The sequence below is a fragment of the Oryctolagus cuniculus genome, chromosome 5 (genome assembly GCF_964237555.1).
Source record: "Oryctolagus cuniculus chromosome 5, mOryCun1.1, whole genome shotgun sequence".
In the NCBI taxonomy this organism is placed as follows: Eukaryota; Metazoa; Chordata; class Mammalia; order Lagomorpha; family Leporidae; genus Oryctolagus; species Oryctolagus cuniculus.
The window spans coordinates 66495474-66520830 of NC_091436.1; the positions used below are offsets into that span (position 1 = coordinate 66495474).

A 25357-nucleotide genomic window follows, 5' to 3' on the forward strand; every position below is an offset into this window, starting at 1 on the left:
GTTGTATTTTATCAAATGCTTTCTCGGCGTCTACTGAGAAAATCATATGGTTTTTCTTCTGCAGTCTGTTAATGTGGTGAATCACATTGATTGTTTTGCGCACATTGAACCATCCCTGTATACCAGGGATAAATCCCACTTGGTCTGGGTGGATGATCTTTCGATGTGTTGTTACATTCTATTGGCCAGAATTTTATTGAGGAATTTTGCATCTATGTTCATCAGGGATATTGGTCTGTAATTTTCTTTCAATGCTACATCTTTTTCCGGCTTAGGAATTAAGGTGATGCTGGCTTCATAGAAATAATTTGGGAGGATTCCCTCTTTTTCGATTGTTATGAATAGTTTGAGAAGAATTGGAGTTAGTTCTTCTTTAAATGTCTGGTAGAATTCAGCAGTGAATCCATCTGGTCCTGGGCTTTTCATTGTTGGGAGGGCCTTTATTACTGTTTCAATTTCTGTCTCAGTTATGGGCCTGTTTAGGTTTTCGATGTCTTCCTGGTTCAATTTAGGTAGGTTCCAGCTTTGGAAGGTGAGTGGAGAGAGAGGCTAATGTCCGTGCGGGTTCCCCTTATTTATTCATTTTTTTTCTCTCCTCCAGTCAACCTGGTGAACTTTCCCCAGTGGGGCTTCAGGCCTCTTTCCCTGTAGGCTTTTTCTGCCTTTCTCTGCCAATGTCTCGGGTTACCTTGTTTTTGTCTCACCTCCCCTTACAGCGCTGGCGCGTAGATTCTGCGGCTCGGCTTCTGCCCCTCGGCTTCCACGCGATGGGCGACCTTGCTCTCCCCGTTGGTCCTCCATGTCACATCCACTAGATCCGGAATAGTTTCCTCTGCAATTTTTTCCTGAGTCTACATTAACTCCATTTTTATTAAACTATCTTTTTCCGGACTATTGGTGCGCGCCCTCACTATTCCACCATCTTGGCTCCGTCCCCAGAAGTTACCTTGTTTTGCTTCTTACCAGCAATATGATCTTGAGTACATTGCTTAACATCCCTGAGCCTTGATTTATTTATAAAATAGAGATAATTGCACCAACCTCATAGAACTGTTGTAAAGCATAAACTGTGAAGAATGACTAGGATATATGCTCAATACATGTAATTATTTTGGAGACAGAAAACATATCTTTTCTCCAAGAAGTTCTTAATTCAATCTAGCAAGGGGTATAATATATGTACCTATAAAATAGTAATTATATTAAGTTCTTTACAAGCTTAGGGGAGGAAGACCTTGTCTCTGGCTACTATTGTCAAGGGAAATTTCAAAGAAGAGATCAACTTTAAGCCACCTTGAAAAGTTTGAAAAACCTGCAAAATTTTGATGGGGGTAACCAGGAAGATGAAATTCTAGGCAAGGTATGGACCAAGGCACATAAGCAGAAAAGTATATAAAACTTAATGGTTGCAGCAGCAATTTTGTGTAGGTTAGGAATGTGAAAGAGTTCTGTAACAGTACTTGGGGGTCATAGTATGTTGAGCCTTGGTTATTTTGGAGAACCTTCTGCCAGACTGCTAGACTGTCAGTAGCCACTGATAGTTGACTTTGAGAGACTGACATAATCCTGACAATTTGTAAGATGCATAGAATAGAATAGATACTCTGGTTTTGTTAGTAGTCTTTAGTTAATAAATATTAAAAGTGGTTTTTAACATCATTAGAGACATTGACTCAGAAGATAAAAAAAAAAACTAAGGATTATTTTATAAGTATTCACATCTATATAGGGGTCATTTGACACCTGTTTAATATTGATAATGTAAGAGAAGTCAGTGATAATAACTTAGCACTTACAGAATGCTGTTTTTACATTAGGGACCTTATATTTGCTTTCCATAAGTTATTTAATTTTCATAATAATTATATGAGATTGAAACTTTTTGGCTGAAGCTGAAGGGTTCAGTAACTTGCTGAAGTTATTTAACTGCTAAATGGGAAAACCAGAATCTCAAAGTTGTCTGGTTAATAAGTTCATTTTCTTAACCTGTGCTATATGATTCTATTCTAGGGCAAATGATAGAATAGGTGGAACAAGCTTTTAGTTTTTGAAAAAGAGAGTTTGCTATTTTTATTACTATCTCTGCTTGTCATTTCCTTTTGCCTCGTTCCTTCCTGAACAGTTCTGTTAAAAGCATGAGCCTTAATTGTCCAGCTAGTTGATCCAGAAAGGAAGTTGTCTTGTCTAACCAGGATGAGGAGGGTATCCCCAGGTATAGTGGTGGCCCAGAGTGGAACTTTGGAGTTTGAGTGCGGTAAAGAGGGTGTTACTGTAGAAGAGAGGCCAATATGGGATCTGTGAGTTGGGGTTAGCATAAGAGAAGGTCCATGTGGAAGGTGGTGGTAGTTGGAAGGGTTCTCTGACTGAGCCTCGGTAGGATGGTGGGGATCCATGCAGTTGGAGGGGTTGTGTCAGCAAAGGAGGTTAGTTAGAAACTGGGGTGGTGGTAGTTGGTGATTGCTCAAAAACGTTAAGTAGGAAGCCTCGTTCCACACTGCAGGAGAAAGGAATTATGAAAAGGGGAAAATAGAACACACCATGTGCTGTTGGATTTGAGTTGGAGATATTAGTGTGGGCTTAAGAGTTTTCAGTCTACATTTATAGATATGGTAAACCTAGCATCCAGTTCTTGGGGGTGTTTGGAGCAGGGAGCAATGTGGGGTCACCAAATACCATTCCCAGGTAACCAGGGCTTGTTAAAAAATGGCTAATTCCAGGACTAGGAAAGGGAAAGTACGAGGTGAGCCTGGATCATTTTGTTGTGTTAGAAATTAAGAAGGTATTCAAGGGATGATACGATTACTTCAGAATGATTCAGAAGCTAGCTTGAATGGACTCCCACTGGCCATCTCTGAAACAATTTGAACGTTATGATATATAATTGTGTCAACATATTATAAATAAAGGGACCCTGTGAGTCTATACTAAAAAAAATTATAAATGCAAAGTTTGATGATATTTATAGGATCTCAAAAGTATCTTCTCATAGAATACTTAACTGAGTATAAAGAGAAAAAGGGGGACTTAAAGTAGGGAGAAGGCTGGCAGTGATCAAAGCAAAAGTACCCATGTGCCAGCTGATAGGATGCACTGAGAAAAACACAGCTTCACATCTGTGATCTTCCTGCCAAAGATGCACACTCTGAATGCAATCATGTGGAAATGTCACACTAACTCCATTTAAAGGACATTCTGCAAAGTTAGGTAACCTGCAGTCTCTACAAGTTAATTGCTGCTCCTCCGCACGCGGAGGAGCCGCACCGGACCGGGCGCTTGTTGTTCCCCTTTTTTTACAAGTCCTTTCTATAGTAAAGTAAGAATAAGTAAACAGCAAACTCCCAAAGCAAGAATGAGTAGAGAGAAATGAGAAAGAACGAAGTAACGAACTTCCCCGCGAACTCTCCAACGCACTCTCCAACCAACCCACACCACCATGCCGTCTCTCTCCTCCTATATAGTCCTCTCCACCAATCCCAACTCGGCTGCCCATACGCCGAGCACGCCGCTCTCCTCCAATCAGGAGCAGCTCCTGCAGCTTGTCAGGTTGGTGAGAGGCAGCTGGGTAGAAGCTGTTTACTTCTCTCCCAGCGCCATATTGTGGGAGAGCAGATGCATAGAATAAATCTTAATTCCAGTAACAGTATAGTCCGAATTGCTCCCCACAGATCCCCCTTTCTTTTTATTTTTTTGGCGTTGATACGCGCCTGTGTAAAGTTCAGTGTGATCTTCATGCTATTGACTCTTGTTTGTCGTGCTACTTCAGAGTTTGTTGAAAAATGTCCCGTATTCCAAAGATCTCAGGGATTGGTTATTCATTGTTTTCTTCCTCAAATGGAGTTTTCTTCTTCTAGATCTTCTGCTGGCAGGTTTATCAACCGAATTCTTCTCTCAGGGGTCCATATTGGTTGTGCCGCACCCTGTGGAAAAAAACAAACGGCGCCTCGTACTCTTCTGAGTAAGGGGAACGGGCCTTTCCATTGGTTGTCCTGTAAATCCTTCCACATTACCCACTGTATTGATTCCTTATCAGCTGATTGAGTATGCATTTCTGCAGGTGTTTTACCGTTCTTTTTCTTGTTCAAAAAATTAATTGTATAAAGAGCTAGGGGCAAGACGTCCTTGTTGGATGTGGCCATTTCCCCTATTCCCCCTTTTTGTTTAATTATTAAATTTTTTAAATATAAGTGAGCGCGTTCTACCACAGCTTGCCCCTGTGGATTGTATGGAATACCGGTAATATGGGAGATTCCGAATTCTTTCAAAAATGCAGCAAAACGCTTTGATGTATACGCTGGGCCGTTATCCGTTTTGATCACATGAGGAACTCCCCAGGCTGCAAAAGCCTGCAAGCAGTGTTGGATTACTTGTTGTACTCCTTCTTTATTCATGGCTGTGGCCATAATTACACCTGAGTATGTATCTACAGTGACGTGAACACAGCTTTGTCGCCCAAAAGAGGGGATATGTGTAACGTCCATCTGCCAGATATGTCCTGGTTTAAGGCCACGGGGATTGGCTCCCGCAGGAATCTTTGGAACTATGGTAACAACGCATTTTTCACAGGATCTAATGATATCTTCTGCTTGCTTGCGGGGAATATTAAATTTAAAACTTAAAGTGTGGGTGTTAACATGCCATTTAGAGTGATATTCTTTAGCTTGTTCCAAAGCGGTGCATGCAAGCAAGAATCTTGAATAGTGATCTGCCATCATGTTTCCTCGAGTAAGTGGGCCAGGTAAATTAGAATGAGCTCTTATGTGGCCTATGTAAATAGCATGCTCTCTTTGATTTAATAACCCCTGAATTTCACTTAGATAAGAATAGACTGAGGAGGATTTAAGAATAAGGCACTGTGTAGCGAGCATCTGAACTGCATTCACCACATATGCACTATCAGACAAAATATTCATGGGTGCACTCTCTCTGCGTAATACTGTTGCGATAATAGCTAATTCTGCATGTTGTGGAGAAGGGGATGCTGTTAAAACAAAATATCGTTGATTGTTAAATATAGCTGCTCCTGTTCCGCCTTTAGCTCCATCCGTAAATACGGTAACTGCCCCTTGAATTGGATCCCTTCGCACCTTCTGCACCCGTTTTATTGAAACCTGTGTGCAGAAGTTAACAAATGGATGGCGAGGGTAGTGATTGTCAATCTCTATTTGTAGAATGAGAACTATGTATGCCCATTGCCAGCATTCCCTTGTAAAGGCTTCTACTGCCTCTTGAGCAAAGGGAACTACACATCGCTTTGGAGTCTTCCCCGCCATTTCTGTCGCCTTTTTTATTGCTGTTAATATTAAATCAGCCACCGCAATGCCTTGGGTGTATAGTACACGCGGTGCATGTGAATGTGGGTATACAAACAACAAGGGTCCTCCTTGCCAAATGACTGCGAAGGGATACAGCTGTTCCATAAAAATTAATATTTCTAGGGCTTGTTGTGGATCACATCTTTCCATCTGCATTGCTTTAATTTGTTTTTCAATTTTCTGTAACGCCAAGCGGGCTTCTATTGTCAATCTACGAGGGGAATCAAGCTGGGCATCTCCTTCTAAAATATTGAATAATGGCATCATATCTTCGGTAGATAATTTACAATAGGGCCTCAACCAATTTAAATTGCCACATAATTTTTGGAAGTCATTAAGGGTCTGTAACCCATCTATTGCAATTTCAAATTCTAATGGGGTTACCTTTTCAGAAGTTACTTTAAGTCCTAAGTACTGTACTACTTCCCCTTTTTGTATTTTCTCTGGCGCTACTTGTAACCCAACTTTTTCCAAATATAATAGCAGCAGCTTATATGCTTCCATTAGGTGACTTTCACTTTCAGCCGTTATTAACAAGTCATCCATGTAGTGTAAAATTTGTACCTTTGGGCACTGTTGTCGAACCGGCTCTACTGCCTGGTCAACATATAGCTGGCATATGGCAGGACTGTTGGTCATTCCTTGGGGAAGCACCTTCCATTCATATCTTTTGTCGGGACCTTGATGATTAATGGAAGGTACGGTGAAAGCAAACCTCTGAGTGTCTTGTTCATGTAGAGGTATGCTAAAAAAGCAGTCCTTCAGATCGAGTACTATTAGTGGCCAATGCTTTGGAATCATAGTAGGAACCGGGAGTCCGGGTTGCAATGCCCCCATGGGTTGCATCTGCTGATTAACAGCCCGTAAATCATGCAACAACCGGTATTTCCCTGATTTTTTCTTTATCACGAATATTGGCGTATTCCATGGGGAGGTTGATGGTTGCAAATGGCCTGCCTCTAATTGTTGTGATACTATATCATTTACCGCAGCCAACTTTTCCTGGGTAAGGGGCCACTGTGGTATCCACTTTGGCTTGTTGTCCAGCCATGACAATGGCAGCGGCTGCATCTCAGTGGCCCCCACGAAAAACCCGTGTCCTGTCTTTTAAAATCGCCTTTGGGCTGGGCTAGGTCCCTTCTGCCTTCTCTGGAGCCTAATCCTCTCTCCTGATATCCCTTTTTATACATAATACGCCGTCCTGTAGAACTCTCCAATTGATCCTCATTTGTTAACGTCAGTCCCAATTGTTCTAAAATGTCTCTTCCCCATAATGTGATGGGGAGTGCACTAACATAAGGTTGCACATTTCCCTTGTTCCCTTCTTGATCCTGCCAATGAAGCACCTGAGCACTCCTTGATGGTGTCATGGCCGCACCTAGGCCTACTAAAGTATTATCTCCTGGCTGAAGGGGCCATGACTTCGGCCAATCATTTTCCGAAATTATACTTACATCCGCACCTGTGTCTAGCAGGCCCTGAATTGACTTTCCTCTAATGGTTAAGGTCCACAGAGGTCGATCTGCTAGAGATAGGGACAAGGCTGCAAATTTCTCCCCTTGGGGTCCATTAACATCCTGCGCTCCAATCATGATCAGTATTTGAGCCACAGGTTCTTCTGGTTTGATTTGAATAATACCCTTTGTAGATTGTATTAGCACTTTTAACTTATCACAAGGTAATTGAATGACTCCGGTGATGACCATTAGGCCTCTCAAAGCATTTGTTTCTTTTCCTACGATTATTCCAAGTCCGTTATGCTCCGCTGAAATTGTTTCTGCCCTCACCTCTATGGCTTGTGGCCCCATTTGAGGTGTCAGTACCGAATATTCGGTGGCTCGTAACTCTGCGCGGTAAATATTTGGTTTTGGGACCGTGGCACCCACCGATTGTTTTGGCCCCGGGGTGCAGGGGCCCACATTCCGTTTTTTTGCTGTTGACCATATACACCTGATCTTCTTATGGGGCCCGGCTCATTTGGCATCCTCTGGGGATTGCCTGCGCTGTTTATTTTAAAGCAACATTCACTGACCCAATGATTTCCTCTTCTACAGCGTGGGCAAAGGCCTGGTCTTCTCGAGTTCTCTATGCCCTGCCGATCTCGGGCTGGAAATCTGGCCCTACATTCCCTCATTAGATGCCCTTCTCGACCACATCTAAAGCATATACGTCCCCTCATGTTCTGTCTAAATTGTCGGGTTACTGCTACTGCAGCATGTGATCCAGAAACTACATCATCCATGACATCCCTACAGATTTTCAAAAAGGTAGGGATGTCCTTATGCTGCCATGGTCTAAGAGCTTCCCGACATGTTTTATTGGCCTGTTCATACGCCAATCTTTTGACTAAGGGCATTGCTTCTTCCACGGTTTCGAAAATGTTTCCTGCTGCTTCCATTAATCGGTTCACGAAATCAGCGTAAGGTTCGGTAGGGCCCTGTACTATCTTAGTTAGGCTGTGTCTTACTTCTCCTTTTCTGGGTATCACCTTCCAGGCTCTTCTTACTATTTCTCTCACCTGTAAGAGGACAGCTGTTGGTAATCGGGCCTGCTCATCGGGACTGGCAAATCGCCCTTCTCCATTTAACATTTCCTCATCCCATGCTTGATTCCCTGTTTGATAGTTCTGCTTTGAATATTCTCGCGCAAATTCTTTATAAGCAGCTAGCCACAAGAGGAAGTCACCCCCGCCTAACACCGCCTTTACTAAGTTTCTCCAATCCTCAGGTATTAGGCCTTGCTGCCCAATGTTATCAAGGATTGCCTGAGTGTAACTTGCATGGGGCCCATACAATTGTACTGATTGCTGCAACTCTTTAAGTAATTTATGGTCAAGAGGCGTCCATCCCCTGTTTCCCTGTGGATCCTGAATTACAGGAAACACCTGGCCTGGTTCCTGGTACTGCTCCCAAGCAGGTTTTCTATAAACAGCTCCCCTTTGCTTGTTTTCGGTTCTTGGCCTTTCTAGCTCCTCCTGCATACCTACTCCCTCCATCACTCCTTCTTCCTCCCACTCTTCTTCAATCTCATGTGGAAAAAAGGGGCTTTTCTTTACAGGAGGAAACTTTGGTAGTACCAATGGGCGATACCGGGGTGGTGATTCATCCTTTATGGTTGAATTTGCCAACCTTGTATGGCCAGGATATATTCTTGGCATCTCTCTCGGGGGCGAGGTTCCCTCCTCAGCTTCTTTCTCCCCCCCATAAGCTTCCTGGCTCTCTAAATCCTTCTTTGATTTTCTTCTCACTTGTTCGTTACAGTAGTTGCTCGCCTGGCTGCCCTGCCATAATTCTTCCTGCATTTCACTCCCCTCATTAAGCAACAACTCGACCCCTTCCGTGGGGTTCTGAAGCACCTGATCAACGAGTTGCCACAGCTTCAGCACTTCTATCGGTTCCCCAGCCTCGCGCATTTTCCGTCCCACCTGCCTCCACTGCTGTGGAAACCAGGGGGACGTCTCTACGATTGCTCTTACGAATGCATGAATTTTCCTCCCCCCTCGTTTCCCTTGCTTAGAGGAAAAGCTGCGACGAGGTGGGGAGTAGGAAGAGAGAGAGAGAGAAACCATATTTAGCCCATAGATGATCTTTAGGGAGAAACAGAGGATGGTGCCCAGCAGGAGGAAGAGGTAGCCAGTGGGCAAAGAGTAGCCAAAGAACTCCATTGTCTGTACCGTCTGTGACATGTTGGAGCAGTGAGCGTAATGGAAGGCTGAGTCTCCCAGACGTTCCCAGTTAATACCTCCTTCCTAGCTTCTAATTTTCTTCCCCCGCGGCTTTTTTCCTAGGTTCTGACTAGCTTTTCACCGGCACTCTTTCCGTCCGGCCTTCCCCTAGGCTCTTTGCTAGTCTCTCTCTCCAGTAATTTCCCACTTCTTCCCGGTCTTTCCCTCCTAGGTTTCCTATCCGAGTCACGGCACCACTTGCTGCTCCTCCGCACGCGGAGGAGCCGCACCGGACCGGGCGCTTGTTGTTCCCCTTTTTTTACAAGTCCTTTCTATAGTAAAGTAAGAATAAGTAAACAGCAAACTCCCAAAGCAAGAATGAGTAGAGAGAAATGAGAAAGAACGAAGTAACGAACTTCCCCGCGAACTCTCCAACGCACTCTCCAACCAACCCACACCACCATGCCGTCTCTCTCCTCCTATATAGTCCTCTCCACCAATCCCAACTCGGCTGCCCATACGCCGAGCACGCCGCTCTCCTCCAATCAGGAGCAGCTCCTGCAGCTTGTCAGGTTGGTGAGAGGCAGCTGGGTAGAAGCTGTTTACTTCTCTCCCAGCGCCATATTGTGGGAGAGCAGATGCATAGAATAAATCTTAATTCCAGTAACAGTATAGTCCGAATTGCTCCCCACAGTTAATGACAATTAAGAAGATGTTGAAGAAATGTTTTATAGTGGAAGAGACTTGGAAAGCGTAGGACAAATCCAGTTCATGAATCATTTTACTATAAAAGAAAATGAGAAATTGGCAAAACTTTAAATGGAGTCCAAGAATTAGTTGTGGTAATGCATCAGGGTTAGTTTCTGATTTTAATCTGATTGTGAAGGAGAATTCTTGTCTGTAGGAAATACACACTGAAGTATTTATGGGTAACTGGATATTCTGTTGGCAATTTACTTTTATGTCAGGGCAAAAAATATTTGTATTCTACTGCACTTGGAAATTTTCTGTAACTTGGAGACTGTTCCTGCCCAAAAGTTAAAAACCAACTACCTCTGCTCAGGGATTGACTTCTTCTTCTGTTGGTGGTTTTCAGGTGGCCAGTAGTTAAAGGGAGAAACATTTTGTATTGCTGTACAAATGCTATTGAGAGGAGCTTCTGTAATCAGTCCTGTTTTGTGAATTATATATGGAAATGCAGGTACTCAGAAAGTTTACATACAAAAATGTACACTTTGGCTATATAGCTATCTTGTGTATGTGTTTTGATCTTATTGATAATTAGATTTTGAAGGTAGCAGTTTGTACCTTTCAGTGTTCCATATTTTTAATTTCTTGTTTCACATATTATAGATAAAGGACATAGTTAAATATCTTACAATGGCAATTAAGTTTACTATCATTTTAACTAGTTACTGGCAATCATTATAACACTGCTGTGAGTGGTACTACAGCGCCACCTGTATATTGAGCATGGTGGGTGTTGACTGTTTGAAGTTTCTTAACTTCAGAATGCATTTTTATCTTTTGTAAGACAGGGTTAAGAGTTCTTTTTTCTTATGACATTGTGAGGATTATATGTGGTAATGCATGTAAAGTGCTTAAAACAGTACCTGGATTATAGGTTCTTAATAAATGTTACTCATATGCAATTATAATTACAATTATTTTCTTTTGTTATTTGCATTGTTTCATTTAATCCTCACAATTAGCCCTTGAAGTCAGTATTATTTGCTTTATTTTACATGTGAGAAAATGAAAGTTCTGAGAGGATTAGTAATTTCTCTAAGATCATAAACCTAGTCAATGGTGACAGAACCAGGATTTCAAACTGTGTTTGTCTAACTTCAAAGGCCATACTTAAACTACATTGGTTCTGTGTAATGTTTCTTTCTCCTCTCTTTTACCAAACTTAGAAATAAACAATTAAAAATTTTAGTACATTATATTCCAGCCTGTTTACTGAAAATGAAACATTCAATTTATGTGCAAAATACAGCAGTCACTGTGCTTTGTTTAAAATGTATAAAACTGTTAGAAGTATAGAAAAAATCATACACTTAACTGTTAAAAAGAGAACCATCTGAATCTTTCCTTACTGAAAGAGCAGCTATTTAAAAGTATAAGATAATCTCTCACCAGTTATCTTAATTAATATTAATTTCATTAAGAATTAATAAAAGTGATATTTAAATCTTTTTTTTTTTTTTTTATCTTTTATTTAATGAATATAAATTTCCAAAGTACGACTCATGGGTTACAATGGCTTCCCCCCCCATACCGTCCCTCCCACCAACAACCCTCCCCTTTCCCACTCCCTCTCCCCTTCCATTCACATCAAGATTCATTTTTGATTATCTTAATATACAGAAGATCAGCTTAGTATACCTTAAGTAAGTATTTCAACAGTTTGCTCCCACACAGAAACATAAAGTGAAAAATAATTATTTAAATCTTTTAAAGCAAAACTAGTATTTGGTTTAGCTCAGGTAAAAAAATTTGTTCTGAAAACCACCTGAAAGATAACTTCTTGGTGGTTTGAGATGGTGTTGATCATATTTGTCTCTTGAAGCTTTTTAGCTTTTGTGGTATTGCATCGCCCTGGTTCTCCTTTGACTTTTCCAGCTGTATATATAATTTCCTGAGCAGATTCTTAAACCTGACCTATGATCCTAAACTTCTTCCTCCTTGGTGTTTGTTCTCTGTATCTATCTTTAATCTTTTGAAAAAGGACATTACCCTGTCTCCAATTTCAATTTTGTTTATGACTTTCCAGTGTCTTAACTGTAGCAAAATCGAGTATTTATTTTCAAATATCTTTGAAGGGTGAACCAACAGCAAAAGGAATACCTTTCTCTCTGTCTCTCTCTCTCTCACTGTCCACTCTGCCTGTCAAAAAAAAAAAAAAAAAAAAAAGTAAATCTAGGATATATAAAAACTTACTGTCTTTCCACCAGGGCCTTCTCGAAGTATGGGTGAAGGTGAGTTGTGGGAAGGTTTCTCCTCCTCTTTTATTTCTATCAACAATAGAGATAAATTGTATCTCTGGAGATAATCTCTTAGCTTTTCATCTTTCTTTAAGTGAGTAATGTTTGTTAGATTTACTTCATTGTTCTACCAGGACCAGAATCTTAGTATCCAATACCTACTTTTTGCAGCTGCCTGGATTGTCTCCCTTTATGTTGGTGCTGCACTCCTTTTGATGGCCACATTTATCATAATGCTTCTTTGACTGAGTATCCACAGTGGCCTATGTATCTTTTACTTGTTTCTTAGGATCCATAATTATGTGTCCAGTTTACTTATACAAACATATCCCTTCAAGAGAAGTAGGGATGGAACTGTGATTATACCAGTGCCTTCACTTCCTCTGCCAAGGAGACAGTTTCTCTTTCTATATCTTTTATATCTTTTTCTTCCCTGTAACCAAGTATGCCCCCCTCTCTTTTTTTCTTCCTTTCTTGAGCAAGTCCTACCCAGCTTTTAAGTCTTAGTTCAAACCTTGACCCACTCTTCTGCATGGTTTCTACATTCTTAGTGCCTCTGAAATTTGTAATTCACTAGAGTTTGTAATTCACTATTTAGAGCTTGGAATTATATACATGTTGTATTGTTCTGTGTTCATCTTACCTCATTAATGGTATTAAACAGTTTTGTAGCAGGGAAATTGAGTTTTTTACTACTCTTATGTTACCTGCAGCATTGGCCCATACTGGGTACTCTGTAGCACTTTCTGATTAATCATAAAGATCATTTGCTCTGTGCTTCCCTGGCATATAAACAAACAGTGGGGACTTTATTTTAACATTCAAGAGATCTTTAATTTTTAGGGTAGAGGAAGGGAAGAGAGACGGGTAAAAAAATTGTTTTTGGTTGCTGAAAATATTCCAGAGGATATAAGTAAGAATTTAGCAAAGCTTAAAAGTCTATTTTCGCTAACAACTAAATGGAACATATAATTTTTTGGATGTGAACGTTTTTATAAACCTTGTTGGATTTAAGTGAAATTGAGAGTAAATCTATTCAATTATGTGTCCCATATTAATTCATATATATGTATGTATATACACATAAAAAACCTAACTTAACTCTTTCCTATTGAAAATGAGGAATTTCAAAAACTACATTGTCTAAGTATTTCAACTAAAATCTATCTTTTTATGAATAGTTACTGAAATGTTAGAACATTATTTAACAACTACTTATAAATAAATGTCCAAGAATGATTTATTTACACAGAAGATGTTTGGCATGCTAATAAAATTGATATTTAAGTGACTGAAATACTGCTAACATATTTTATTGTCATTTTTTTGGGGGCTAGCCGTTTAAAGATCGCTGTGAATGGTTCTATGAACATTTGCATTCAGGACAACCAGATTCAGACATGGTACACAGGCCAGTAAATGAAAATGATATCCTGCTGGTTCACAGAGGTATGTTTAACAAAGAAGCAGAGGTATGCATGAGACACAAAATACTTGTTATTGTAAATCTTAATATTTAAAATTAACCAGCACTACATATTTAGATTCTATTTTTAGGAGTAGCTGTGAAGTTGTGTCAAAAGCAAATTGTGCAAAGCTAAAGCAAGGGATTGCTGTACGGTTCCATGGAGAAGAAGGCATGGTGGGTATAAAAATAAGTGATGTAGAAATAAAACACAGAAATGCAGTTAAATAAAGTTTAATATTTATTTTATAAGGAAAGAAATTTAATCTGATTTTTATTATTTAGAGAAGTTTTCCCAATATAATATATTTCTGTTGATGCATAATTTTATTTTCTTGAACTCAGGGTCAAGGTGTTGTGCGTGAGTGGTTTGATATTCTGTCTAATGAAATAGTCAATCCCGATTATGCATTGTTTACCCAGTCAGCTGATGGTAAGTTGTATGGTCCAGATGACTTCTTCTGTGATTTGTCACATATTTTCAAACCATTTCAGTGCATTTTATTTTTTCTTTCCACAGTAGCCCTCTGCACACTAGGTGGATATTTTCATTTCTTAGAAGAGAAAACTGAAATTCTGAGTGTTAGTCTACATTCACACGGTTAATGAGTGGTGGAAGGACTCAGTCTAGCATTCTTTTGTCTAAACAATTGGTTCCCTGTGCTTCTCTTGGGGATTTTACTGGTCCACAGGAAGTTCTCAATAGTCCTTTGAAATCTGTTCCATTAAAGGCTTGTCCATTAGTCTAATTTTTGGAGTTTGAAGTTTCCTTTCATAAAACACTGATGCTAGTACATGAACTTAAAAAATAGAAGTCCTAATTTGGAAAAAATAAAAATTTGCTGGCTCTGTTTGAGTTTTCAAGTCTTAAAGTTTATTGTTCTTAAAATGCAATCTGAAAAGCTTGATACTCAATCTTAACTCATAAACTTTTTATGAATTCTAAATTTATTTTCAGTTCTTTTAAGACAAGAAGACCTGGCAACTAACTTCTTTAGTTAAGTAATACAGATAAACAACTCTTTATTAAGATGGTGCTTGTAACCTGTAGAATTATCATTTGATATTGTAGACTAAATGGAAATGGCTACCAGCTCATTTGTATGAGGTATTTTTGAGAGCTCTCTAACTTAGTGAAGGTGGAATTTCATTTTTCAAATGCTTTGCACAATTGCTTGTTTTTCTTTCCTTCAGTGTTTACATTCTTTTGTAAGGAGAGAATACCTCCCTAATTGTAGCTTCTGATCCTTTCCACCCGAACTAGCAGCAAGCTCCTGTTTAATAAGAAGGGTGACTTCAGGGAGGGCAAGCAGGGGTGGCTGTAGTGTAGGCAGGGAGCTGCAGGCATGTGCCCGTGTCACAGGTTCCTTGGACATACTTGAGCATTTGAAATTACTTAGGGATGTGGGACTGCCTGTTTTAACTGTAAACTTTATTTGCTCTGAAGTGAATCTAGTGTCTGTGATTTTCTGAGAAATTCAGTGAATCATTGAGTTTAATTATTTAGGCTTAATCTTTGAAGCTAGATTTAACATTATATTTTAGCCTCACTTTCTTATCTTTGTCGTCCCTTATTCTGAGTCTATTTCGTTCCATACTTGAAAAATAGATTTAGTATGGAATCATTAGTGGAAATACTTCCTCAACACTATACTTTTATAGCAGGGTGTATATTGAAGCATGTAAATCTAAACATTTTGATTTCTTTTTGTAAGCTATAAGATACTTTCTTTGGAATCAATATATTATTAATAAATTAAAATAAAGGGGAAATACTTCCTTATTGTGTGTTTAATTAACATGTAGAGAACTACATTTAGGAATTCTTAAAATGAGAAATGTTTATGTAGACCTAATGTCTGTAATATTTTTTAAAACATTTATTTATTTGAAAGGTAGAGTTACAGAGACAGGTGGGAAACAGAAAAAGAGATATATTCCATCTGCTGGTTCATTTCCCAAATTGCTGCAATGGTCAGAGGTAGGCCAGGCAAAAAAGCAGGAGCCTGGAACTCCATTTTAGTCTCCTACATAGGTGCAGGGGATCAAGCACTTGGATCATCTTCTGCTGCTTTCCCAGGTGCATTATCAAGGAGTTGGATCGGAAGTGGAGCAGCCAGAACTTGAACCATCACCAGTATTGTATGCCAGTATTGCAGGTGGTGGCTTAACCTACTTACCATAAAGCCAGCCCCTGTAAAAATTTCTGAAACCAAACTTGTTTTCTGATCCAATTAAAATGCTTACTAAAGTAGTATAGAATGGTGGTTAAGAATTTAGCCTTTGGGATTATACTAGGTGTGAATCCTGGCTCTACCCCTTTTTGGTATGATCTCAGGCCAGTGAACTTAACCTTTCTGACCACTGGTTTCTTCACTTGAAAGTGGTAATAATCTATGTTTTGTAATGTGAAGAGTGATCAATTAGTTGATATGTGAAAATGTGTAGCTCACTGCCTGTTATGTAGAAAGCATGAATTAGAAGATGCTGTTATTATTCTATGAAAATGATATTTTTCTCTGCAGTAGAATTTTTCTGAAGTCATGAAAATAGGGCTGGTCACTACTATGTTTATTTTGAACTTAAAATTTAACATAAACTTAATCTGTTTTAACTAGTTTTCAAGTTAAAAACTATTTTTTTGAAAAAGTTTTCTCCTCCTTTATTTCATTTTTATCCTTATTCTTTGTAAGAGCTAAGATTCTCAGAAAGTACTTAGATAGACAAGGAATTATACACAGAGCTAAGGAAGGAAAGTAGCATCATTCAGCCATCTTTACTGCTTCATCTATAACCTTAAGCATTCTAAATTGTAACAGGCAAAAAATACTTGTGATTATTCTCAGGATGTTATATTTTTAGAATTATGAGTATATTTGTATTTTAAGTCTTTCTCATTTTGAAAATATTTGCTTTGGCTTTTAATACCTAGTTTTACCTTATGACTGGGAATTATTCTCAAAAGGTTTTTAAGAATGAGGAATTCCAGGTGGCTTATTTATGTCATTCATCCACAAATTTCCAAATTTGTACCATGTATCTAAGTAAACTGGTCATGGCAGTATAATCCACTGTCAACACTGTTAAAAACCAATGAAATGTAAAGTAGATTAGGGTCAAAATATGTATTCCAAATGAGCAAACCTTTTACTTCCTAATACTTTTCCACATTTTCTTTCTTCTTCTTTAATGCTCAGTTGCCTATAGTGGAAATACATAGCATGAGCTCATTAAATGTTGGATAAATCATTACCTGTTGGATGAATGAGTGAATTTTTGTTAGTGGTCATGCCAGAAAAATAAGGAAGGAGAATTGTTGAAAGTTAAGGTATTGGTGGCCGGCGCCGCGACTCACTAGGCTAATCCTCCGCCTTGTGGCGCCGGCACACCGGGGACTAGAACCTGTCCCAGTTGCCCCTCTTCCAGGCCAGCTCTCTGCTGTGGCCAGGGAGTGCAGTGGAGGATGGCCCAAGTGCTTGGGCCCTGCACCCCATGGGAGACCAGGATAAGTACCTGGCTCCTGCCACTGGATCAGCACGGTGCGCCGGCCATAGCGCGGCGGCCGTTGGAGGGTGAACCAACGGCAAAGGAAGACCTTTCTCTCTGTCTCTCTCTCTCACTGTCCACTCTGCCTGTCAAAAAAAAAAAAAAAAAAAAAAAAAAAAAAAGAAAAGAAAAAAGAAAGAAAGAAAGAAAGTTAAGGTATTGGCATTAGGTTTTTCTATTGCACTCCATGTTTTTGGAAGACTTTTTTTTTTATTATAGTAAAACATATAACATAAAATGTACCATTTTGACAATTTATAAATGTGTGGCATTAAGTACATTCATGTTGCTGTGCAACCATCACTACTGTCTATTTCCAGAACTTTTTAATTTCCCCAAGCAGAAACTCTGTCTCTATTAAATAGTAACTTCACATTGGCTTTCCATTGGCTCAGGTAATTACTAATCTACTTTCTGTCTCTGTAAATTTGCCTATTCAAGGTATTTCATAAAAGTGCAATCATATTCCATTGCACTAAATCTTTATAGTAATCTCTAACAGTTACCCTTGCCATTGTTATTTTCACCTCTTGGTAGTTGTTTAAATTTGCTTATTTACAGTGAGGAAGAATTGATTGACTTGTGGATTTGGGTGATTTCTGATCATTGTTAGCAAACATCAAGCTTACTGACTAGATCTATCATCTAAGAGCATTTGTACATTTTAATTTTTAGTTATTTCCCCAGTATTCTGTTCTTTAAGAAGCAAAAACTAGTGTATACCTACTGAGACAATGTTTGCCCTACTTCACAGCCTACTAGTTACTGCCACACTGCCTAGGAAAAAGTGTAATCTGTTTATATATGCGTCATCTTTTACTGTATTATTTCTAAGATCTCTCTGATGTTCTTCTAACTACTTTTAAACAAAGTACTCTAAATTTTTCTCCCTGCACCTTAGACTTACTCTGATAAATATGTATGAGTTAATGATTATCTTCTATCTTCAAATTCTGCTGTCTGCTATATATTCCATGAAGAACTTTACTGTAGAAGTTGATCTAAAACTTAAACTAAGCTTTTCTAAAGTTATATATGAATTGATATTAGCACTCATATTATCTCTTTTCTGCAAGTAGGTTCTTAAGAATAAATTTTACTCTATTTGTTTCAATAGGAACCACCTTTCAGCCTAATAGCAACTCCTACGTAAATCCAGATCACTTGAACTATTTCAGGTTTGCTGGACAAATCTTGGGATTGGCTTTGAACCATAGGCAGCTGGTCAATATTTACTTTACACGATCATTCTACAAGCATATTCTTGGTATGGCTATACTATTATTTCAATAGACATTTCTTTATATTGCTTTTCTTTATAGTCTTTAGGGAAAGCAAAGGTTATAACCTTGAATAGCTATTTCAAGGAAAGATTACATTGTTTTAGTAAAAACGAGGAAGAAAAGAATAATTAATTTAACACACTTTCCAGATGCAGGAATTGAAAATATGCTGTGAATTGGATTATATTTTGCAGTTTTTCCGAATATCTGTAGAGGGCAGTATTTTACCATTAAACTGATAAGGACTGTCAGAAACATTCAGAATTTAACTGTTGTTTGTCTGCACATTTTAGGTATTCCTGTAAATTACCAAGATGTGGCATCCATTGATCCAGAATATGCCAAAAATTTGCAGTGGATTTTAGATAATGATATTAGTGATCTGGGTCTAGAACTGACTTTCTCTGTTGAGACTGATGTGTTTGGAGCAATGGAAGAGGTGCCTTTAAAACCTGGAGGTGGAAGTATTCTTGTGACACAAAATAACAAAGTGAGTATTTCAGTTTTTACTTTGGTTGCTGTTTGTAACTTGGCCCTGAATTAGCAAAGCTAATTACTCTAACTTCTTTCTGCCACTTGCTAGAGAAACTTTCAGTGTTGTTTTGTAACATAGAAAACATAAATTAACACAATTATCAAATATCAAATTTTGAATTAGATTTCTGTATTATGCTAGCCATGCTAAGGCAGTTCTTAAAGCAGGGTGGAGTGCTATTCAGTTGATTCTATAAATTGGTTTCCTCCATCTTGAAAAATTTTGTTAGAATTATAAGCTTAAATCAAGATAATATTTGTAATAATCACTATTTCATCTTTAAGAAGTATTTTATTAAAAACAGTTCTGATAGAGAAAAGAAGAAATCTAAATGTTTAAACTTTGTACACACTTTTGGGATCCAGTAAATGTCAGGCTTCTTGATAACGAGCTTTTTTTTAATAATGTCTCCTCTGTATTATTTTAAAATATTGGCATATGTTTTACTTTTCATTGTTAAAAGTTACAATGTTACTTTAGTATTTAGTAGTTTTATGTTTTCATAAATTATGTAGGATATTTGAGATCAGGAAATCTGGTTATGAACTCTAATCCTGCTGCTTATGGGTAGCAACTTCTGGGTGAACGACACTCAAATGTTTTTATTTTCCTATGAATATTATAACTACAAGGCAGCTTCAGAATGAACTCACTATAAAAAACAATATTCAGGGCTGGTGCTGTGGCATAGCAGGTTAACACCCTGGCCTGAAAGCGCTGGCATCCCATATGGGCACCAGTTCAAGACCTGGCTGCTTCCGATCCAGCTCTCTGCTGTGGCCTGGGAAAGCAGTAGAAGATGGCCCAAGTCCTTGTTCCCCTGCACCCATGTGGGAGACCAAGAAGACGCTCCTGGCTTCGGATCAGTGCAGCTCTGGCCATTGTGGCCAATCGGGGAGTGAACCAGCGGATGGAAGATCTCGCTTTCTCTGCCTCTGGCTCTGCCTCTGCTTTTTAAATAAATAAATAAATCTTAAAAAAAATAGACTTAGTTTCATGTATATAAAGGGAATTGAAAACCTAAACCAGGCTACAAAATTTTGCTTTTTGAAATCTAGATACTACTTATACAAAATAATCAAGTTCAATTATTGTAAATAAAATCAACAATTGTTACATATTTATACTTAGAATTCTTTAGTCTGCCCTCTCATTTTTCCCATGAGGACACTGAACCTTAAGAAGTTAATAGCAAAGATGGAGCCAATATCATGATCTCCTAATTTCAAATCTAATGGTCTTAATAGCAAAATTAATGAAATATTAATTAAGTTGAGGAAGAGTTTACTTGATTTTTAAGCAAATGAAATATCTTAATCTCTAATTATAAAATTATTCACCTTGAAGTGCATTTATTTTATTTTAGAGTGGATAGTTAACCTTAATTGAGGACAGTGAAGTTATATGATCTCTATCTCTATGATGCAAGTGATTGCTTTTCATGAGAGAACCATAAACATGTTTCTTATGTACAAATACTATATTTGGTGAGTGAACCTGGCACTCTGATATTTTATATGACAAAGTGGAATCACTCAACAATTGTGTAGTATATAGCCATATTTATACTTGCATCTCCTAGCAGCCCCCCTCCCATTATGACATGATTTTTGCTTAGAGTTTTTTTTTTTAATTTTTACTTGAGAGACAAACGAGACGCAGAGAACTCTTACCTAGTTCACTCTGCAAACGCCTACGATGGCCAGGGCTGGACTAAGGGTAGAACCAGGAGCTGGGAATGTAATCTAGGTATCCCACATGGGTAGTAGGGACTTAAAAATATTTGAGCCATTGCTGCTGCCTCTCAGGATGTGTATTGGTAGGAAGCCAGAATTGGAAATGGAGCTGGGACTTGAACCCAAGCACTCTACTGGGATGTGAGTGTCCCAAGTGACATCTCTCCTGCTGTGCTAAATGCCCACAGTGACATGCAGGTGTCTTATCTGGCATCTTAACTGCTAGATTAAATTCCTGCTTTGCTAGCTTTTTTTAAAATAATGCTTAGGATTGAAAATAGCAGGATCTCAATCATTAATATTTTTCTTTTATTTTTCTGATATAAGCATTTTTTAAACGAAACCTCTTCACTTTCTAATATTACCAGTCATAGCTAAGTATAGCTTTACATCAAACTTTTGATGTTTAAACATTTAATACTTATTTAATAAATAATCTAATTCATTTAAATCTCTAAAGAACTTTAGAAATATACCACATCTTAAATTGATCACTTGTTCTTAAGTTATTATTCAGTTTATAAAATTTTAATTTCAGATTGTCAAGTTCTATTTCTTGCTCATACTGTTTTTTATACATTCTGTCATAAACTTTTTTGTCACTTTAGGGCCAGCATTTTACTTGTCTTTTGGAGTTCAACTTTTAATTTTAAGTGTATTGAACCTTAAATGATTTGCCAAACTTATTAGTGAGAGAGAGCCTATATAAGCTGCTCTCCACATGGGGGAGTCATTTATTCCTAAATTTTATCAAAAGGCTTTGGTAATTACAGAATGAAACCAAATAGATGAAAATACCATTTGTTTAAAATGTAATACATTAAATAAATATGAAGCACTTCAAAAAGTTAGTGAAAAAGTAGAATTAAAAGATCACTATTTTGATGTAAAGAAATTTAAAAATCCATGCACCATTTTCTTAATACTCCCTTTACATGAACTTTTGAGGACTCCTTGTGCAAGTAATATAGCCATATTATTTCTACATTTGAAATTTAGTGTTCTTTTAAATTTAACTTTATGTCAGTGATTTGTTTTAAAATCTTAAAGAATTCTCCGATAATTTCACTTGTGAAAATGACTGAATTACTAGGAGCTGAATTTTCAGAATTCAAATAGTTTTTCATCTCATTTCTCTCTTTTTAAAAAATATTTATTTATTTTATTTGAAAGAGTTACACACAGAGAGGAGAGGCGAGGGCGGGGGGTGGTCTTCCATCCGATGGTTCACTCTCCAGTTGACCACAATGGCTGCAGCTGTGCCGATCCAAAGCCAGGAACAAGTAGCTTCTTCCAAGGCTCCCACATGGGTGCAGGGGCCCAAGGATTTGGGCCATCTTCTACTGCTTTCCCAGGCCGTAGCGAAGAGCTGGATAGGAAGTGGAGCAGCCAGGTCCTGAACTGGCGCCCATATGGGATGGAGGCACTGCAGATGGTGGCTTAACCTACTATGCCACAGCGCCGGCCCCCTCATCTCTTCTCTTTTTTTAGAAAGTCTCTTTTCACTATTCTTGACCCCAAACTGGATGTATAAAACATAAATTCTTGAGTTAGATCCAGCTTTTTTTGACTAGCTCTTCAGTTTTCTATCTTGAATGGTAGCCAAATGGATTTTAAATGTTAGCATAATTTTGCAGTATTAACTATTACATTCGTCTAGACTGAGAGAAAAAATAGGGATGCAATGGGGCAGGCTATCAGGGAATGGAGGAAGTGTCATTGAAATTGAATTATAGACAAGTATTGGTTAGGTAGGATTAGGAAAGGATGAGGAAATGTTCTGAGCTTACAAGAAGGTACAGAAATGACACCAAGCATATGTTTGAGGAAGGGTGACTATCTTTTTTTTTTTTTTTTAAAGGATTTACTTATTTATTTGAAAGGCAGAGTGACGGAGAGGGAGAGATCTCCTATCTACTGGCTCACTCCCCAAATGGCCACAGTGGCCACGGCTGGGCCCAGGCCAAAAGCAAGGAACACATATCTCTATCTGGGTCTTCCATGTGGTTGGCAAAGGCCCAAGTAATTGAGACATCTTTTGCTGCCTTTCCAGGTACATTAGTAGAGAGCTGGGAAGCAGAGTGGCCATTACTTGAACAGGCACTCCCGTAGGGGATACAGGCATTGCAAGCAGCAGTTTAACCTATTGCTGCACAGTGCTGGCCCCTGACTGCTACTTTTGTGGATTGGCTCTGAATGTTAGTGTTGACATCCTCCACTTCATCAACCTCAATACTGTTATATTTATTTTCTAGTGATAATAATAGCTATTCTTCATATATTTAATGCATTTGATTAATGATCTTTGTGATTTTTCTCATTTATTGTAACAACTGTTTGAAATATTGATGTATTTTTGTTTAATGTGAAAATAGCCTCAATGTTATAGAACATTTATTAAGTGCTTTTAATGTGCTAGGCACTGTTTGAAGTCCCTTGTCTGTACTATCTTACACTTGAATTCCCCTTTCCAGGTAAAGCAACTGAAATATACAGGGATTAATAGTTTTTCCCAAGATCACAGTGGTGGAACTGGGATTTGAACTCATGTAGTCGATAAATTTGAAATCTGCTCCTAACTACTACATTGCATTTCTTTTTAAAATTTTTGTTTATTTGAGAGGGAGGGAAGGATGGGGGAAGACAGAGAAAGAGAGAGAAAAGTGTGTGAGAGAGCAAGAGGGCCCATGCATGCATTGCCATCCACTGGTTTACTCCCCAAATGCCCTCAATGGCTGGGAGCTGGGAATGCAATCCAGTTACTTGAGTTACCACTGCTGCCTTTCAGGATGTGTATTAGTGAAAAGCTGGAGGGGCTGGCGCTGTGGCACAGTGGGTTAATGCCCTGGCCTGCAGTGCTGGCATCCCATATGGGCGCTGCTTTTAGTCCTGGCTGCTCCTCTTCCGATCCAGCTCTCTGCTGTGCTTGGGACAGCAGTAGAAGATAGCTCAAGTCCTTGGGCCCCTGCACTCGTGTGGGAGACCCAGAGGAAGCTCCTGGCTCCTGGCTTCGGATCGGTGCAGCTCCGGCCATTGTGGCCAACTGGGGAGTGACCCATTGGATGGAAGACCCCCCGCCCCCGCCTCTCCTCTCTGTGTGTAACTCTGAATTTCAAATAAATAAATAAATCTTAAAAAAAAAAAAAAAGGCTGGAAATCAGGAGCCATAGCCAGGATGTGAACCAAGGCACCCTGATGTGGGATGAGAGTGTTTTAACTGCTAAACTAAAAGTACTGTATTTGCTTAGAGGACTGCTCAGATGCTCAAAACTGAAAGAAATGTATCCTCCATTTAAAGTGAGGTCTATTTGGCAGTATAACTGCCAGAATTCTGACTTACTAATGTGGTGAATATTGCAAGTTAGCAAATAAATATTTTTTTCACTACTTAATTTTGATATGGTTAAGTTTTTATGGTTAGTTTTATATGGTTAGATTTTTATTGCTATTTTCTCTTCATTTATTTCACAAATAGACACATTTGATGCACATATAAGCATAAAATATAGGCTTATATATACAGATTGACATAAAGTAGATTTCTTATTTTTTCTTCAGAAAAGTATACTATGAGAGATCTTTTTTACTACTATGGAAAACCTTTAAAACAGATGATGTGGCACAAGTATTTAGCCTAGTAGTCAAGATTCCCACATGCCACGCTGGAGTACCTAAATTGGATCCCAGGTCAGGCTTCTGACTCCAGGTTCCTGTAATGCAGACCCTGGAGGGGCCGCAGTGATGGCTCAAGTATTTGGATTCCTGGCACCCATATGAGAAACTTGAATTGAGTTCATGTGTCCTGTGGCCTTGGCCATAACCCAGGCCCAACCTTGTGAACTTTTGGGGAGTGAAACAGTAGATAGGCGCTTTCTCTCTCTCTCTCTGTCCTTTCTCAAATCAAAACAAAATAGCTAAAAACAAAACAAAACAAAAAACAGATGGTATCAGTCCAAGACTCTCCATCCATATTTAGTATACATGTATGTTGTCAGATGGGTGTAAATCATTTTTATTATCATCGTGTCAATAAGAACATACTTTTCTTGGTAATTGAGGTGGTTTATTCTAAAAATTCTCTTTAAAAATCACTGTCTGTAAAATGATAACCTGAAGGATCCCAATTTTCAGTGGATGAATTTGTTCCAAGTAAATGGAATTGTAATAGGATTTTTATCTGACTAGCAATCCCTGTAACTAATATGGGACCTTAAAAATAGAGGTATACTCATAAAGATTAAATTTTGGAAAAAATGTTACATCTTAACATTTTGTACCTCTGGTTTTTCTGATACATACTTATTTCTATAAAAGAAGCATTATATTCTTTTGAGTTCTCAGTGGAGAACTTTTCAGTGAGAACACTTATATACTATAGCAATAATCAAGTGGATAAACCCAGGAAGAAAATTTTTATTATTGAAGAATTTATATTCAAATAATGAATTATGCCAATAATAATGGCATTTAAATTGTTAGTTACTAAAAAGATAACCATTCCAAACAATTTTACAAATGTGGCTAACTCTGTCAGGCAACTCACAGGAGGAAAAAAAGAGCATCTTGTTTTCATTGTTGAAGCTGTTTAGCAATTATTCAGATAAATATAGTTTATTGACAGTTCTCCAGAAATAGTGGGGAACAACATTTTCAAGAAGGAAATAGCTTCAAAAAATGAGTCAGTTTTCAACATTTCTAACACCACTCATAAGAAGACATAATTTAGGTTCAAAGCCTGAAAAGAAGCTAAAATTTTAAGGAAGATTTTTGCGGGATGTTGTTCCTCATTTCGCATACTCAGGATCTGTTCTGTTTAGGAAATTATTATA

At 38.4% G+C, this 25357-nt stretch overlaps 1 protein-coding gene across 8 annotated transcripts in view; it reads left to right on the forward strand.

Annotated features, from left to right (window-relative positions):
• HACE1 (HECT domain and ankyrin repeat containing E3 ubiquitin protein ligase 1) overlaps nucleotides 1–25357 on the forward strand; it is a 154158-nt gene that overhangs the window by 84230 nt on the left and 44571 nt on the right. For all 8 annotated transcript variants that reach the window (XM_051855413.2, XM_070073752.1, XM_051855409.2 and 5 more), the window contains 5 exons: nucleotides 13301–13412; nucleotides 13508–13605; nucleotides 13774–13861; nucleotides 18092–18241; nucleotides 18551–18747. In XM_051855413.2, coding sequence (XP_051711373.1) covers nucleotides 13301–13412; nucleotides 13508–13605; nucleotides 13774–13861; nucleotides 18092–18241; nucleotides 18551–18747 — 645 coding nt within the window. The remainder of the gene's footprint in view (nucleotides 1–13300; nucleotides 13413–13507; nucleotides 13606–13773; nucleotides 13862–18091; nucleotides 18242–18550; nucleotides 18748–25357) is intronic.